The sequence below is a fragment of the Cherax quadricarinatus genome, chromosome 48 (genome assembly GCF_038502225.1).
Source record: "Cherax quadricarinatus isolate ZL_2023a chromosome 48, ASM3850222v1, whole genome shotgun sequence".
Taxonomy (NCBI): Eukaryota; Metazoa; Arthropoda; class Malacostraca; order Decapoda; family Parastacidae; genus Cherax; species Cherax quadricarinatus.
The window spans coordinates 7129422-7149138 of record NC_091339.1 but is presented as its reverse complement, the minus strand read 5'-3'; the positions used below and the strand labels follow the sequence as shown (position 1 = coordinate 7149138).

Below are 19717 nucleotides of genomic sequence, written 5' to 3'. Positions count from 1 at the left end.
TTTTTTTTATATGGTGCACACAGACCCATTCTCTCACATGTGGGCCTACCAGCTTTCTCCCGCTTGATTTGAAGCCGCTAGAATTTATGCGTATAAATACGTCTGAAACAGTGGCGTGTAAGACGTATATACACGACGGAAACAGTCAAAGGGTTAAAGGAGGGGGTTTGGGATATTGGCAGTTTGAAGGGGTATGATAATATCTTTAAATATGCTTCTAAATTGTTGTATCTGGGCACCTCTGCAAAAACTGATTATGGGTGAGTGAGGTAAGTGTTGAATGACGAAAGTATTTTCTTTTTGGGGATTTTTTCTAGTTTTTTTTCTAGTTTCTAGCTTTATTTTTTGGTGACATAATTATATAGATAACCTCAGTTGAAGTAGTTGGGGATAGGTACAGCAAGCCAGGAATAGGAACCATTTGTGCTACTTGAGTTTCAGGCCGCTTCTGGTCTGAAACTAACCAAAATCTTCTCCAGTTCACTTGTATGTCTTTTGTTCTATCAGTTTATGCCAATAAACATGAAAAGTACCATAGAAAATGCCCCAGAGTTTCTATTTTAACCCAAACACATTTTCAGAGATTAACTATGCCCATCATGTACTGCATGAGGCAGGATTTTTTTTCTTGAAGAGCAAAAATGCACAATACCGTGATTGGACCAATACACAAATAACCTGCACATAGTGTGGCTTTGTAACTGGTCCAAGTCAAACCTAAGTGTCGTTGTAAGCTTCTCTCTTATGTGTGAGTTACAGTGGACCCCCGCATAACGATCACCTCCGAATGCGACCAATTATGTAAGTGCGTTTGTACGTGTATGTTTGGGGGTCTGAAATGGACTAATCTACTTCACAATATTCCTTATGGGAACAAATTCGGTCAGTACTGGCACCTGAACATACTTCTGGAGTGAAAAAATATCGTTAACCGGGGGTCCACTGTATTTGTGTATTTTTTTTCATATCTTGCACACCCACCCATTCTCTCACATCTAGGCCAAAATTTGCTGCTTACTGGAAATTTAAGGGTGCTGTAAATTATGTGCAGATCTGTGACTGACTAGGGATGTACCAGAGTATTGATATTAGTACCTGCTGATTTTGATGGTAATGGTATCGACCTAAAATGGAGTATAGGTATAGGTATTGTCAAAAATTTGGTAGTGTCCCATCCCTACTGATGATGTAGATCTATGTGACCAACATTGAAAAGGTTCAGTGTAAATTAACCCTTTGACTGTTTTGGTCGTATATATACGTCTTACGTGCCACTGTTTCGGAAGTATTTATACGCGTAAATTCTAGCGGCTTCAAATCAAGCAGGAGAAAGCTGGTAGGCCCACATGTGAGAGAATGGGTCTGTGTGGTCAGTGTGCACCACATAAAAAAAATCCTGCAGCACGCAGTGCATAATGAGGAAAAAAACTGACCGTTTTTTTGGATTAAAACGCCTACTTTGAGGTGTATTTTCGTATAGTATTTATTGTTGTATTCTCGTTTTCATGGTCTTACGTGATAAAATGGAAAACATATTACAGAAATACAGATGATTAGTTTCACGATGAAAACGACCTTGAAATTGAGCTCAAATTAGCGGAAATGTTTGATTTTTACTAATGTTCAGGAGTAAGCAAATCACACCACACGTCCAATACACATCAACTGGGGAGTCTAATATTCTTTCACTAGTGCACTAATATTATTTATACCATTTTTAGAATAATGCAGTAGTCTGCATAACAGTAAATTTTGTATTTTTTGTATGAATAAAAAATCAAAATAGAAAGCAATAGTAATATAAGAGAGACCTAGAGACATGACTAATGAACAGAGGATATGTTATTTTAGTGCCAAGAATGTCTACATTGTTTATTCTGGACCCTATTTTGAAATTGGCATCTTTATTAATTTGCATGAAATTGGCCAAATTGCCAATTTCTCACTTTATTGGGTAGTTCAAATTGGTAAATGGACGGTTTCTTGTACTCAACTGATAGAAAAAATGGAGTTCTAAAGAAATAGCTATGAGGTTGGTCAACTGGAAGAACAGAATTGGCCAAAAACAGGGCTCAAAGTCGATGAAATCGCTTAAAGGTATATGTCGCCGAGACCGCTAACTTCGCCGAAGCATAATTCCATGAGTTTTCGACCAAATTTCGTACTTTTGGTGTTATTACCATTGGGAAAAGATTCTGTCTTTCATAAGAAATTTTTTTTTTTCCAAAAATTTTGCGACATAGAATGACAGTTTCAGAAAGGGGCTTGCGACAGTCAAAGGGTAAAAGTGCAGGCATTGAACCTCCCATTTCCAGTACTCAAGTCGGGCTATATAAAAATAACTGGTTTCCCTGAATCCTTTCACTAAATATTACCCTGCTCACACCCCAGTAGCTCGTCAGGTCCCAAAAACCATTCGTCTCCATTCACTCCTATCTAACATGCTCACACATGCTTTCTGGAAGTCCAAGCCCCTCACCCACAAAACCTCCTTTACCCCCTCCCTCCAATCTTTTTGAGGATGACCCCTACCACGCCTTCCTTCCCCTACATATTCATACACTTTATTGGGTAGTTCAAATCAGTAAATGGGTGGTTTCTTGTACTCAACTGATAGAACAATGGAGTTCTAAAGAAATAGCTATGAGTTTGGTCAACTGGAACAACGGAATTAGCCAAAAACAGGGCTCAAAGTCGGCAAAATCACCGATGCGTATATGTCGCAGGGATCGCCAACTTCGCCAAAGCATAATTCTGTGAGTTTTAGACCAAATTTCGCACTTTTGGTGTTATTACCAAGGGGAAAAGATTCTCTGTCATTTCATAAGAAATTTTTGTTTTTTTTCCCCAAAAAAATTTTGCGACATAGAATGACAGTTTCAGAAAGAGGCTGGCGACAGTCAAAGGGTTAAGCATGATGCTAAGGCACATTTGCTACTAGTGACTGCTTTTTGTAGATTTTAAGAACTAATTTGCAATAAGCTTCCTTACCCCCCCCCCATAAAACAGTGTTGTAGAATCATTTATTTTCCATGAACTTGACTCCATGTTATCGTACCAAACAGGGTGCAATAAATGACCAAGGCCTTGGCATGGTGTCGTGGTGGACAAGTGGCGGTGCAGGACAGGATCTGGAGGAGGAGGAAGAGGAAGATGGCGAGGTAGAGGAACTGGAAGAGGCTGCATGACCTTGGTAGAAGACTAATAACGGACAATTTTTTTTAGAACTAAGCATCATGCTTATGTTGTAAGTTGCTTTTCAGGGTTGATATTTTATCTTAATTTTATTTGCTGTCACCTTAGAAATTAAGTTTTCACTGCAGAGTAAAATGACCTCAACTGTTGAAGAGTTATGCAAAAGTAGAAATATTTAATCAATGGTAGCTAAAAATGTTTTTGAAATTGTTAGGTTATTTCACTGACCACTTATACATGGCCATATAACTTTATTTTCAGTATTAAAGTGTTCGCATTTTAAAGTCTGAAGTGCTGTTATTCTCTAATGATCATTTTCCTTTATTTTTTCTTTATATATTGACAGTAAAGTGTGATAACTGAACCTATTAGAACCATGAAGCTTGACATATTTACCTGTGAAAGTATCTATGTAGATTTTGCTATATATGCCAACTGCTCAGTGCCTGCGGCTGATGAAGACTTTGTATAATAATTCAGTCAATATGTAGAAAATTTCTCTGAATAGTATATTAGAAAATTTCTTGTAATAGTGTATTAAGTCTTAACTAAAATGTTGCACATTGAATTTGCTATTCCTTGATCTGTATATAATTATTATTCATACAACATATACCCCATAAGGGGGTTCCTTGATGCCAATAAAGGGCTCTTGATGCAAGGAATTTGATCTATTCTTCCCTTCCTTGGATCAAACCTGATTGCCTCCCATTCCCTCAGACACTGTGAGTCATACTAGTTAAGCTCTTCCCCTAAATATAACAATAATAATAATAATTTACAGGTATATTGTTATTGGTAAATAAAAATTTGTTCAGTAAAAGTAAACTTGCAGGTGCCTTGTCTCATCTTTGTTAATTTTCTTTGGCATGACTTGATCTATTATGTGGTGGTAGCCTACAGGATCTTCTCAACTAGCAAATTAATCATAGCTACCTGTTCTTTAATAAACTTTGTCCTATTCTTTAAACTGTGCTATCAGTATAATGAAAATCTTTTAGTGGAGATGTTCTTCGCAGAGCTGAGCTCTTGTCTTAAAATTTTAAAATTAGTGGCTGGTGTTAGTCTTATTGTTTTCAGTCATGCCGACTTCCAGTACTCAGTCAGGAGTGGTGTAGTGTTCTCTCATGACCACTTTCAGTACTAAAAATTAGTGTAGTTTTCTTTCTGAGTTTGCTGCTAAGTTGGTTATCAGAGCTAAAAGAAGCATTCAGTAGGTTAGCCCTACCAGAGTTACAAAATGCAGCTTGGTTTAAGCTAAGGGTCAAGCTATATATCCTTGTCCCATGATATTACTGTGCTGCCAGATATTTTGTCATGGTGTAGGCAGATGAAGACAGACATTTCAGTTTGTTTAGGTATCCCTGAAGGGATACCTCTAAGAGGTTGCCTGAGTTCTTTTCTTTTTCTTCTTCCTCCAGCTGTTCAATTTTATTTCTTTCATAACTTGAAAATGCCTCATCCTAGCACCTTCAAATTTTCAATAATTGTGTACTGTAACAGGGATCAAATTTTTGAAACATGTGCCCTATGACCAGAATTGTTGAACTCATTCTCAGTATCCTGGAATGGCTCAGATTACTTCCAAAACCCTCAGTGGTGTAGCTTCCAACATTCAAAAAGGTACCCCCCCAAAAAAAAAAACTGGTCAAATTACCAACTTTGTATTTTAGGGAGCAGTTTTGATACTTGAATGGGTAGTTTCTTTGTTCTATCAGTAGAATGGAAGGCATACTAGCAAAGTAGCTAAGAATTTGGTTGAATTGGTTTAAAAGAAGACTCAGTGAAATCACCAATGCATAAATTTCACCCAGATTGCTAACTTTGTACAATTCAGAATTTTTTTCTTTAAATGTAAGTACTTAACCCTTTCACTGTGCAGAGCCCTTAAATTGAAAGTGCTCAGTGTCCTGATTTAAAAAAAATTGTTCTGTGGTAGAGTCTTTTTCTGAAGGTAGTGACACAAAAAATACAAAATATGAAAAACTTGTGGAATTATACAGGCATAAAATTAATGGTATGCATGAAATTTATGCAACAGTGATTTCACTAACTTTGAGTCCTATTTTATACCAATTAATTGGTTGAATTGAATAATTACATTGCTCACTTCAACTAAATTCTTAGCTATTTCACTCTTCTATTAGTTGAGCACAGGAATCTGCCCATTCAACTATCAGAAGTACCCTACAAAGTGCACAGAATTTGTAATTTTGGCAAAATTTACACAAAATTAAAAAAAAAAATTCAGTTTAAAAGCAGTCCAAAATAAACACTGTATGCATTCCAGGCACTAAGATAACATTTCCTTTGTTCTTTAACCATGTCTCCAGGCCTCTCCTGTTTTACACTTGCCTTCCATTTTGAGCTGATCATCACAAAAAAGTTGAAGATTTACCCTATTTCTCGGATGACGAAATATAACCAGGAATCACTGGTCATGGTTTATGGTGTCCCAATAATTGAATTAGACCTAGTAAAAACCTATGAAACAGACTTATTTGATGTAGGGGGGGCTTTACCTGTCCTAAGGAAAATAAGTAAAAATCAAATATTCCACTATTTTGAGGCCGATTTCAAGCTACTTATCTCTATTTCAGTATCATGACTTGATTCTATCAAATGATACCATGAAATGGCCAATTAAACGATAAAAACTATCCTTTAAAACACCTCGGTTGCTATTTTAAACCAAACACAGTTTTGCCTTTTCTCATCGTGCACCATGTGAGGCAGGATTTTTTTTTTTTTTGTACTGTGCAAACTCGTTGCATAGGTGCATTCTCTCATATCTAGGCCAAAATTTATCGCTTGCATCTTATCTGAGCGAGCTGAGCCCATGAAATAGATCTACATGATGGACCCTGGTGTTTATTTCAGGGCTTTGGACAGTGAAGGGGTTAAGCTGGTCACTGTTACTTACAGAAAAGTTTGGATTAATCTTTGCCTGCATAGGTTCCAGTTTGCTTGTTTTGGAATAAATTTGGAAAATTTAAGTACTGCTTGTCATGCGATAATTTTTGAGTGTTGCATCCAATTAGCTTTGAGCTTTAATGTGCCTGTATATTTTAGGATATTGATCTCTTTGGTCCCTCTGAAAGATGTGAATTGGATTTGGTCTGTGTATGTCCCAGTTTACCATTTTCATTGAAATTTAGATATTAGTTTCCAAATGATGACCTGTGAATGCCTTATCTTATTACCTTCAAGTTTTCAATACTAATATTTAACTGCATTATCAATTTATGCCACACTGTATTATTCCAGTTGCATGCATTGAGGTACAGGGGACTGGAGTTATGGAATATGGAGATGCCTTCCTTTAGCTACTGTAGATTATCTTGTGATGGCAGTTTCCATGAAGGCGAGTGCCAGGGCTCTGTTGCTTTGCCTGCAGTCTGGATAGAGAAATGTTACTCCCAACTTGCCTGGAAAAAAATAATTGCTTGTGACTAGAAAGAATTAGTTTTTTTATGTGTTGGCTCTGTACATAGTTTGGGGAAACAAATCTTGCACTGTCTTCATATGATGAAGGCTGCTGTTATTTTTCCAGGTAGATAGATCCTTTATTTCTTGTTAGATGTCAGCCACTGTAAAAAACAGTGGACTCCAGTGAATTTTCAGATTTTTTCTTAGACCCTAACTAATAATTGTTCATGGAAATCCCTGCAAATTCGCAGAATTTTGGGGGGACTTTTTTCATGGCAATATATAATTTTTTATGCGTTTTAAAATATAAATTAATAATTTTGTAACAAAATATTAACGTAAATTCAGTAAAATTTAGTATGTACTGTTTAAATTTTTTAGTGCTGTAGAGAGAACACAAAGTGACCGTAGAGGAAAACGCGGCTTGGGATGATGAAATGCCCCTGTACCAGTCCGAGAGGGTTATTCATTTCTCCTTGCTGCTGATTGGCTGCTGGCCTGTGACGTATATCCGGCAGACGAGGCAAAGCATTCGTGCATCATAATTGTTTACCGCACATAGCTATCTCGAGTGTTTGTCCGACTGTTCTTGCATTTTTTGTTTTGTACTTGTTTAAGCCCTAAGATGCAGCCCAAACGCCCCGCACTTTCTAAGGCTTCTGGCAATGAACCTAAGTGCCAGAGGAAGTTTAAGACACTCCAGGAGAAGGTTGAACTTCTGGATTTGCTCTGGGAAAAGAAAAGCTATGTCTCAGTAGTGTGCCATTATGGCTTAAACAAGAGCTTTGCTTTGCTGTGCAGTCATTGCCTCCATCGTACTGCACAGCTAATTCATCATCATCAGTCGGTATCATTCATTATTGGTGAGTGCCCGTACATTTCACTTTAATTTTACTAAATTAAATTACAGTATTACCGTATATTTATTGTACGTATACCAAAGAAAATGGAGTTGCGTGAATTACAGTACATATGGGGGTAACATTGATATTTAACATTATAGTACTGCAAGAGACATAGGCTTGGACTTCCAGCAGGCATGCGTGAGCGTGTTTGATAGGAGTGAATGGAGACAAATGGTTTTTAATACTTGACGTGCTGTTGGAGTGTGAGCAAAGTAACATTTATGAAGGGGTTCAGGGAAACCGGCAGGCCGGACTTGAGTCCTGGAGATGGGAAGTACAGTGCCTGCACTCTGAAGGAGGGGTGTTAATGTTGCAGTTTAAAAACTGTAGTGTAAAGCACCCTTCTGGCAAGACAGTGATGGAGTGAATGATGGTGAAAGTTTTTCTTTTTCGGGGCCACCCTGCCTTGGCGGGAATCGGCCAGTGTGATAATATAATAATGTAATATAATAAGAGACATAGCAGTACAGTACTGTATACAGGTTTATCTTTACATTCTTTTTTGTGTGTGTGTGTTATGTATGAAGCTGAGTTTGAAATTAAAAGTGTTTTGGGGACATAATAGGGTTTAAACTATAAAAATAGGCATTTATAGGCATTTTTTTAACCACATCCAGAATTCGTGGTTTTTCCAAATTCATGGGTGGTCTTGGAACGTAACCCCTGAAAATTTGGGGGAAATACTGTATTTCAGAATAAGTCTATTTGTTGTTTTGTGTATTTAAGAGCTTACTAAAATGAGGAAGCCATTTTGTGATGAGTTGTGATTTGTAATGTTAGAAGACTGAATCTTAGTGGTGATGGCTTGGCCACAAATGATTACCCATTACAACATGCAACTTTGGCTCTCATTTCTCTACACTGAAGGTCTTATTACTTGGCTGGTCATACCAAGCATATGGGGGTTTACTATCCTTAATTTAAATAAAAAGTTAACCTACATTTAATTAACTTAACCTGTGGTTCAAGTAATGCTTTCCTTCCATTCTCAAACTGTCACTTTTCTGTTTTAGACTTGTGCGCATTCTTCCTTGATTATTTCCAAACTCACTCTACTTCTACTTCTGTATACATAGATGGCTTGATCACGTGATCCATTACTGGCTGTTGCTTAGCTGGTATTTTCAGTGTAATGCATGCATGACTACTTCACATAATAGTCAGTTTTAACTCTACTTGAAACTGTGCATAATTTTTACTATTATTACTATGATATTCATTCCTTTCCCTTAAATTTAGTCATATTCAATCAAAACAATTTCTAATTCCAACATGAATCCTACCTATGCTAATTGCTTTAGATTATTATTATAAAAAAAGAAGTGCTTAACCCACAAGAATCATATAGTGCTGCCGGGAAGGGAAGGATGTAGGAGTATTGGGTAGCAAGAGGGAGAGGGATGATTAGGTCATGGAGTGCATCGGGGCAGTGGATAGTGCAAATTGAGGTAGAAAGGGCTGTGAGGAGTACTAGAGGCATCATTATCATCAGAGTTTGTGCATTAAATCAGCTGCTGTCAAAACATCAATGAGAGAGTCTGGGTTAAAGGAGGGTCCATCATCAAGAAGGGAAGGTAAAGTAAGGGCAGTAGAGCGGTGACGACGACGGAGGTAAATTCTGCGTGCTCGTTGATATAATTGCTTTAGAGCCTCTTATTATACTTTTTCAGATGTATCATACCAGGTGAATGCAGTTAGGTAGCACTTGCATCTTTCTGTTAAAAAAATAGAAGATTGAACTTCCACTCCTTGTGCTGAACTGACTCCCTTGGCTTCACTGATTTGCATAGACTAATAATAAAATCCATCAAGTGTATTACAAACACTTTTAAAAAAAAGTTAGACCTGTTGAAGGTGACTGTAAAACCATGGAGTATTTTGACATGGGTCTAACCACCCTTCACTAGTCTCTCCCTCCCTGCTCCCCCAAAATAGATATTTCTAGAGGGGAAAAAGATATAAAACATTATAGACAGACTGATGTATTTGTGAGGTCAGTTGTCTTGTGGTGCATTTATAAGATAGCAAAATCAAGATACATAATTGCTCAACAACAATTTAGTTTTTCTCTCTTTGACAGTTTAGGGTGTGGATATGGAGAGGGCTTACAACTGAACTATTTGTGAAGCTTCAGCTAACACTATAAACCTGTGATTTGATTATAATAATATAAACCTGTGACTCTGGAAGAGCTTACATAAACTGTTGCAAAATGTTAGGGAGTAAAGTCTGAAGGGAAATTATTTTTATACAGTGAGCTGAATGATGAGTAGGTTGTGATAGTGAAGTGCACACTTTTGAGGTAAATTTAAAAAATTAAAGCTAAATGAAAGGAGTACTTGGTTGACAGCTGAAAGGATGCTGATATCTTTAGAACCTCCACTATCCCAAGACCAAGTATAAATAGTATCACAGTACTTAAAATCAATTGTAATTTTAGGCAAGAATATCAGGAAGTGGGAAAGTTACCATTAACATTGTGATGTTGCATTGGTTGACTTTGCAATAAAATGGGATATAAAAGATAATTCATTAACTGTAGTAAATGTTCTTTCAAAATTGTATGGCTGCAGCATTAATAACAGGTGTGAGCTTTATTTTTTCACAGCTGATTAATGCAGTAATTGTGTGGTCACTTACCATACCTTCTTTCCTTTTGTTTTGAGGTACATTATTTTGTGTGAATGATAGCCTGTTGAAAGGTTTCAGTGAAATGTTGATATAGACTTACGCTTACTGAACACACTATTTTATATTTGCTTTTTGATAATACATTTGGATTTAAATTAAATGTAAAATATATTTGATGATTTTTGCTGTGCCAGTTGGATAGTGAGGTAATATTTGTATTTAGAGAACAGGCAAGGAGGAAAAATATATTTGTTAGCTTCTGGCAGTTTATAACATACTACAACAGTGTTAAGAGATTGACCGAACACGGACACCCCTCACTACTTTTACAAACAGTACTACTTAAGACATGCACAAGAGCCTATTGACTAGGTTTTTATGGATTCAAATTTTGGTATGTACTTATGAAGAGTTATCAATTAGTATAATAGTTTAGCTACTGAATTGACATTTTGTTTTTAACTTAGGATGTAATTGTAAGGGAGATGTTTATATCAAAGCTGTGATATTAATTAGTTTGTAGCATTCATACAAACTTTTAATATTTATCAAATACATTCATCAAATAAAATATTTTGTTTCACTTGTCTATAATTTACTCAGTTAAGGTTTTGAACGTGTTGTATAAAATATGCAAAAAAAAAAAATGGTTACTTTGTTTGTGAGATTCTGTTTATAGAGGAATGAACTATGCTCTTAGACCTTTCAGTATTGGCATCTACATACCAGTGAATTGAAATTCAGCCTATCTTCCCTCTCTTCAATTGAATTGAACCCGATTCCATACCATTCCCTTAGCCACTATGATTATGGGTTTAGCAGTCTCCCATGAATGTAATATGCTCCTTGTGTCCTGTCTTCATTTAATTTGGGTTTATTGCTTAATTTGCTGCTAAAAATATTCCTTGTCTATTTTCTGGTATCACTGTGGGAGCATAACTGTCCTTGTTATGCCTCTTACTCCTATCTACTAGGTCATTCCCAGATTATTATAATAAAAAAGAAGCGCTAAACCTACAAGGGTTATACAGCGCAGCAGGGAAGGGTGCAGGGGTATTGGGTAGCAAGAGGGAGAGGGATGATTATTAGGTCATGGAGTGCAGGGGGGTAGTGAATAGTGCAGGGGTAGAGGGTAGAGGTAGAAAGGGCTGTGAGGAGTGCTAGAGGCATCATCATCAGAGTGTGTGCAGTAAATCAGTTGCTGTCAAAAAGTCAATGAGAGTGTCTGGGTTAAAGGAGGGTCCATCAGCAAGAATGGAAGGTAGAGTAGAGTGGTGACGACGGAGGTAAATTCTGCATGCTCGTTCATAGTGGGCAGTCCAACAAAATATGGCTAACAGAAACTGGAACCTGACAATTCTCAGAGTGGAACAGGGCACCTCTCCATGAGATACCTTTGAGTAAGACGAGTGTGGCCGATGCGAAGACAGGAGAGAGTAGTAGTCTCCCAACGTCGACACTGATGACAAGAAGATGGCCAGAAACCTGTACTTAGTTTAAGAGGATGTAATTTTTATAGCAGATCAGACCAACATTGTTGCCAACGGGTGTGAAGGTGGGTAGCAACTACAGCAAAATAGTCTGTGAATGGAACACCACTATATGAAACTGGGAGGTCATGTACTGCTGACTGGGCCATTCCCAGAGCCTCCAACATTTCTTCATAATTCCTATTTCTTAACTGCTATCCATCTTTGTTTTGGCAACAACGTTGGTCTACCCTACCCAGTGCCGAGGTTGGGAGACTACTCTCTCCCGTCTCCGCATTGGCCATACTTGTCTTACTCATGGATATCTCATGGAGAGGCGCCCTGCTCCTCTCTGTGAGAATTGTCAGGTTCCATTATCGGTCATCCACATTCTGTTAGACTGCCCACTTTATCAACGAGCACGCAGAATTTACCTCCAACGTCGTCTTCGCTCCGCTGCTCTCTCTCTACCTCTTTACTTTCCCTTCTCGCTGATGGACCCACCTTTCATCCGGACACTCTCATTGACTTTTTGTCAACAACTGACTTACTTCACAAACTCTGATGATACCTTCAGCCTTTTCTACCTCGATCTCTTGCTACCCTCTACCCTGCACTATCCCCTGCCCCGCTGTTTTCTGTAACCTACTGATCGCTCCTCCCCCCTTCTGCCGCCCAATACCCTCGCTTCCTTTCCTACCCTTCAGCGCTGTATAGCCCTTGTGGCTTAGCGCTTCTTTTTTATTATAATAATAATCTCTGTTTTAGAACATAAGAAAGGAGGAACACTGCAACAGGCCTGTTGGCCCATACTAGGCAGGTCCTTTACAATTCATCCCACTAACAAACATCTGACCAACCCAATTTTCAGTGCTACCCAAGAAATAAGCTCTGATGTGCAAGTCCCACTCAAATCCAACCCCTCCCACTCATGTACTTATCCAACCTAAATTGGCTTTTCTGTTTGTATATTTTTCAGATGTTGACCCCAGACTGCAGCTGCATGTTACAATTTTAGTCAAACATGTTGCTAGTTTTGTTGGAAAGTATACAAAAATTGTCACTGAACCAAATTACCCCTTAGAGAGGCTCCTTCACTCCTGAAGGGCTCTTGATCCAAGGAATTGGACCTGACTTGGACCTTGGATCAAACTTGATTACCTCTCATTTCCACCCCCTGGCACATCATGAGCATTTCTGGCTTAAAGATCCCTCTCAGGAATGTAATAATGAACTTGATTGCAGCAGTGATTACTGAACTAGGTGTACAACTAGTATACTACTGTACCTTGAATCTTTCAGCTACAAAGACAGTTGCAGAAATTCTTAAAGAACAAAACAGATGGATGGATAATATTTTAGATTTTAAGGCTTTTTTTTTTAGTTATTCACAAAACAGTACTTAGAGAAACTGCAAAATACTTTTGAAAATGCTGGTGCCCTGATGATGATTTCATCCAAGGAACTAGATTTGTCCAAACCTTTTGATTAAAACATAGACCACCAGCTTTCGCACTTCCAATTATTGCGTTTGTTTGCAATTGTTTTGTATCCAGTTCCAGATTTTGCTCTGCAGGTTTTCCACCTTTCACAGCGACTCTGTTTCCACCTTGTTCTCTGAAGTGGTCAGTCATCATGGTGGCACAGGCAGGCCAGTTCCCCTCCCAAGCTCCTTAGGCCTCTTGTTTCATGGTAGGTATAGTGTAGCTTTGTTCACACCCATCCCCTCGCCTCCCATCCATGCCACTACAGTTGCCTTGCGGACTTGTACCCTGCAACTTCTTATGTTATCATGCTATTTCTGATCTTTTTATAACCATGAAACTATACCTCTAGGGAAGAAAAGAGAGAACAGATACGTTTAAAAGTGATGTACATGTGGTTGATGCAGCCAAGGCCTATGGGGTGAGGGACTCAACAATTCATTTAGTGAGATAAGAGCTCATATGATGAGCCATCCAAATTGTAACATGTTGAAAAAATGGGGAAAGTGGTAACTAAAACTGAAAAAATGCTGAAAGACTTGATTCAGGAGAAAAAGAAATGTGCATCACTTTATTTCCTTGCTATAAAAGTGTATTATCAGGAAGGAATACCTGCAAATGAGTATATCTTGAGTCAAAGATGGTATAATCACTAGCATGTAATAAGCTTCTTTATGTAAAGTTCAGTGGGGAGAGTGCCTCTGCTGACCACACACAAAATTTTCTGGCAAAATTGCTGGAAATTATAGCTGAGGGTGGCTATGGACCTGAGCAAGTGTTTAATGCTGATGACACAGGATTGTTCTGGAAGATGACGACTAGAACTTGCATCAACAAGCAAGAAAAAAGTGCTCTTGGATTCAAGGCAGCAAAGGATAGTTTTTTCTGCTGTGCACTAATGCAACAGGTGACTGAGTGAAGACCCCATGCTTGTTTATCGCTCAAAGAATCCCCTTGCTTTAACACTTTGACTCTTTTGGTCGTATATATACAGTGGAACCTCTACTTGCGAGCGTGTCCATGTGCAAGTTTTTCCAAATACGAGCAGTCGATGGGTCAATTTTTTGCTTCCATACGTGAGCAAAATTTCCACAAGCGAGCAGACCTCAAGACAGGTTCCTTGACACTGGTGAGAAGCTCTTGCTCTTGATCTCAGGAATTGTATCTCATTTGTTTGTTGGACTATCTTATTGAAACTTGGGCAATGTATGATGGAAAGATGCTTCTTAACATACACCAAAAATGAAAGAAATCTAAGCATAAATAATGGAGTTCACTTTTCAGCAATTAGCCACTCCTTAGCGGTAATTTCGAATGGTTTTTATGGTTGTATTCTCATTTGTTTGGTCTCATTTGATAGAATGGAAGACATATTACAGAAATAGATATGATTTTAATTGCTTTCACGACGAAAAGTACCTTGAAACAGAGCTCGACCTAGGAGAAATGGTCCATTGCTTGGCTGTTTCTGAGTAAACAACTGTCCATTCCAATATGCAGTCGTGAATGGGTTGACATTATTTATACAATTATTGCAATAAGAAATAACAGTAAAGCTTATATTTGTGTGAACAAAAATTACAAATTATTTATATAATAATAATAATAATAATAATAATGAAAGAAATCTAAGAACAAATAATGGAGTTCACTTCTCAGCAATTAGCCACCCCTTAGCGGTAATTTTGAATGGTTTTTATGGTTGTATTCTCGTTTTTTTGGTCTCATTTGATAGAATGGAAAATATATTACAGAAATAGATATGATTTTGATTGCTTTCACGACGAAAAGTGCCTTGAAATTGAGCTCAACCTAGGACAAATGGTCAATTGCTTGGCTGTTTCAGAGTAAACAAATGACATCACTGTCCATTCCAATATGCAATCATGAATGGGTTGACATTATTTATACAATTATTGCAATAAGGAATAACAGTAAATCTTATATTTTTTGTGTGAATAAAAATTACAAATTTATATAATAATAATAATATGTATAATAGTAGTATAATATAATAATAATATGTATAATAATAATACATATATAATAATAATAATGTACTACATATAACAATTATAATAGACGGCTTCAAAAGGCCGTCACTAGATGGCAGTGTTTACTAAAACAAAGAGGAAGCGGTTGTGGCCGCCTCCACCTGTTACATAATGACATATTTTATTCATTTTAGAGTATATATCATGTTTCTATGTTATTTTTATTGTTTGTTGTGTCATTACATGAACTGTGATATATAAATAAGCCGTATAGATATTAGCGAAATTATTCATGAAGTATTTTGCCCGGTCTCCAGACAAACTCTCGTCCACCGCCCATACCACTACATGAATTGACATATTTTATTCATTCTAGAGTAAATATCAGGTTTGTATGTTATTTATATTGTTTATTATGTCATATTAGATGAAGTGAGATAGATAAATAAGCCGTAGAGTTGATGTTAGCGAAATTACTGAAGTACATAATTCCACTGGAACGGATTAATTGCGTTTCAATTAAATTAAATGAGGAAAATTGACTCTGCAAATGAGCATATCCAGTTGCGAGCAAGGTCATGGAATGGATTAAACTCGCAAGTAGAGGTTCCACTGTGCATCTTACGAGCCACCATTTTTGACGTATATATACTCGTAAATTCTAGCGGTTTTAGATCAAGCAGGAGAAAGCTGGTAGGCCCACATGTGAGAAAATGGGTCTGTGGGGTCAGTGTGCACCACATAAAAAAAATTGTGCAGCACGCAGTGCATAATGAGAAAAAAACTCCGTTTTTTTTTTAATTAAAATGCCGTGTTTGTGGTCTATTTTCATATAGTACAGTATTTATGATTGTATTCTCGTTTTCTTGGTCTCATTTGATAGAATGGAAAACATATTATAGAAATAGAGGTGATTTTAATTGGTTTTACTATGAAAAGATCCTTGAAATAGAGCTCAAAGTAGGGGAAATGTTTGATTTTTGCCGATGTTCAAAAGTAAACAAATGATGTCATTTTCCAATAAATGTCCAAGTAGCCATTCTAATATGCAGTCATGAATGGGTTGATATTATTTATACAATTATTACAATACTGCAGTAGTCTGCATAACAGTAAATTTTCTATTTTTTGTTTGAATAAAAATTCAAAATAGAAAGCAAGAGTAATATCAGATGGGCCTGGAGATGTGACTGATGAACAAAGAAAATGTTATTTTAGAGCCAGGAATGTCTGCATTGTTCATTCTGGACCCTATTTTGAATTTGTCATATTTTTTAATTTTCGTGAAATTGGCCAAATTGCAAATTTCTGACCACATTATTGGGTACCTGAAATCTGTAAATGGGCAGTTTCTTGTACTCAATCGATAGAAATTTTGGGAAATTTTGCGACGCCTGAGGATTTAGGGTTGCAACAGTCAAGGGGTTAAAATGGAAAGAAAAACCACATTGCCTGTTATATGGCAATAACCAGTTAGTATGGATGACAGAGGAATTATTTGTTACTGGTTCCAGAATAATTTTATTCATGAAGTCACATTTTATCTGATCACCAAGAACCTTGCATTCAAATATCTCCCGACTCTTGATAATTCCCATGCTCTCCCTGACGTGCTGCAGGATTTAAACCCAAATATATGGGACATCACTGATACAACTGGTGGATCAAGGTGTAATCAAGTCAGTCGAGTGTATCTACACATGAAGAGTGGTGCAGAAACTACTTGCAGCAATGGATAATGACTCAGAGCTTGAAGTGGCAGAGTTCTGGCATAAATTAAATGCAGATGCATGGGATAATGTGCCTCAGTTAACAATAAATGCAGGCTGTGGAAAATTATGGCCTGCTGTGGTGAATTATTTCACAGGTTTTTTCTTGGTTGGGAGTCAAGTTGAGGAAACAGTTAACAAGGAGATTGCCATGTGAGGGCTTTGAAGACATGCAACCAGAACGCATCAATGAACCCTTAGAAAGTAATGAGGAAGAAAGAAGTCCAGAGGAAATGTTGGCAGAAATGAATTACCAGACAGAAGAAACTCAGAAAGTAGAAGAGGATGAGGAAGAAGAGCCTGCAGAGAAATAGTTCAAGACTACAACAGTTACATGAGCAGTTCCATATTGCTGCTAGACTTAAATTTTTTCACTGAAAAGGACCTTGGCACATCTAGAAGCATTGTTCTGAAGAAGGATCTGGAGCATCTGACTATGCCCTACTGTAAGCTGAATGCAGTATTGCTAGGTAATACACAGCAGACACACAAGAAAATACTTCAGGGCTCCTGTAAATAAGAGCTCTGTTTCAACTTCAGCCCAAGAACTCTAGTCATCCACTTCACCCCATGAACCTGGGCCACACCAAGCCTCTCCATTGATGTTGAGTCACGTGAGCAACAACTAGGATCTAAGGTAAGTTTATTCACATTGCTTAACTTGACTAGATTATGATGGGTTAAATAATCCTGTATCATGCTATAGCAACATGCTTTAAAATGCCCATAATATCTGCATGCCTTTCAAAGTCATTGTACCATGCTTAGTTTATTATTTTAGGTGAATTGTGTACAGTATTTAGCCCTTAAACTGTCCAAACATAGACCTATGTTTTCACTGCCAGTACTCTTGAATATTTTGGAAAAAAAAAAATAGAGGGCAATTTTGTGTGTAATACCCCCCCCCCCCAAATAGGATCAGTACTTACCGAGATATAAGACCGCTAAGTTGGTGCTGGATACTCACCTGATGGCAACATGGAGTCCTGCCGCTTGCAGAAGTGTTACTGATATACCTTTTTTTTCTTGTTTTTTTTATTTTAATTTACATAATTTTTTTGTTAATGATACTTACAAATTGTAGTACTTGTGATTTCATACCCAATGTTTTTTCTGAAACTAATATTCGGTACTCAAACAGTATGCATATAGTCACATTTTCACCTGCCTTGGTCACCTACTATTGTCTAGAAATATATAATATTTATAGGTCCCAGCAATGTTTTAGACATGCTGGAGTATATACGAAACTCCTTGAAGCAGCACTGTCTAAAATGAGTGTCACTCCATTGCTGACAGGGCAGCAGTGAGTGACACTTGATGATAGTGCACTGCCTTGGTTTTGTTTTCACTGTTACATATAAGATATCTATCTGTCTAGCTCTGTCTCTTTATCTCTGTCTCTGCTGATCTGTCTTTCTGCCTGTGTCTCCTAGGTACATGTCGATTAGACACTAGGCCTGTTGTATATGCGTGTGTTCCTGTCTGCTTGTCTGTCTCTCTCTCTGAGAGCTACTCATGAAGACAGGTATTGCACACGATGTAGTCACATCTGATTCCAGAACAAGTGAAATGCATATTACTTGCCAGTCATGCTTATTATGCCATATATCTACAAGCACAGTATAGCATTTTATCTGGATTTTTTGGGTTATCCTAGGTAATTTACACTATGTATAAAAACTATTTATGTATAACTGTGAGGTAGAGACAGAGACAGGTAGAGATAGACAGAGAGATGGAGATAGAGACAGCCAAAGTCAATCGGCCACCTGGCCAGCCAGCCACTCGGCCTGCCAGACACTCATTGCACATGTTCCCGAATCGTTCCTCTTTTCTTAGGGCATAGGTTATAGGACATTCTGGCAGGACGACACTACCAGTGGTATCAGAAATGAAAGGATGTTGCACGTGGGTTATTATTGAGGTTTTTGATATTTCCTCGACCACTTGTGGCCACATCCATCTCAAAGCCCCTAAACTCTGGGTCAACATCGCTTTCCTTTTAAAAGCGGAGTGTTAATACGACATGGCATCAGTGAATCCCTGGTGTTTGCCACGCTATTTGCTCTAGCTGGCACTCGATTGAACTGGTGTTCCCACAAGATACTAAGTGGTCCCAGACTTTTTTAATACTGCACACACTGAGTGTTAACCCTTTGAGGGTTTTCGTCGTACTAGTACGTTTTACGCGTAGGGGTTTTTGACGTACTAGTACTCATAAATTCTAGCGGCCTCAAATCTAGTGGGAGAAAGCTGGTAGGCCTTCATATGAAAGAATGGGTCTATGTGGTCAGTGTGCACAGTCTAAAAAAAATCCTGCAGCACACAGTGCATAATGAGAAAAAAAAAAACTTTGACCATTTTTTTTTAATAAATCAGCGACTTTGCAGTGTATTTTCGTATGGTATTTATTGTTGTATTCTAGTTTTCTTGGTCTCATTTTATAGAATGGAAGACATATTACAGAAATTGAGATGATTTTGACTGGTTTTACAAAGAAAGGTGCCTTGAAATTGAGCTCAAAGTAGCAGAAATGTTCGATTTTTACCAAACTTCAAAAGTAAATAAATCGTGCCAAGCGTGCAATACACGTCAACTGGTGAGTCTAATATTCTTTCACAAGTGCACCAATAATATTTATACCATTTTTTACACTAATGCAGTAGTCTGCATAACAGTAAATCTTATATTTTTTGTGAAAATAAAAATTCAAAGTGGAAAGCAAAAGAATATAAGAGGGGACTTGAGACATGACTAATGACTAGAGGAAATGTCATTTTAGTGCCAGGAATGTCTTTCTTGTTTATTCTGGACTCTATTCCGAAATTGGCATCTTTT

The 19717-nt window shown here is 37.5% G+C and overlaps 1 protein-coding gene across 11 annotated transcripts in view; it reads left to right on the top strand.

The window, feature by feature from the left end:
• The window catches only part of Polr3H (RNA polymerase III subunit H), a 797681-nt gene that overhangs the window by 758772 nt on the left and 19192 nt on the right, over positions 1 to 19717 (top strand). For 8 of the 11 annotated variants that reach the window (XM_070094857.1, XM_070094853.1, XM_070094855.1 and 5 more), the window contains one exon: positions 3066 to 10743. In XM_070094857.1, the coding sequence (XP_069950958.1) occupies positions 3066 to 3188 (123 nt within the window). In that variant the 3' untranslated portion in view covers positions 3189 to 10743. Of the gene's footprint in view, positions 1 to 3065; positions 10744 to 19717 lie in introns of those variants that run through there. The other 3 variants (XR_011393262.1, XR_011393261.1, XR_011393263.1) reach the window with 3 other exon arrangements.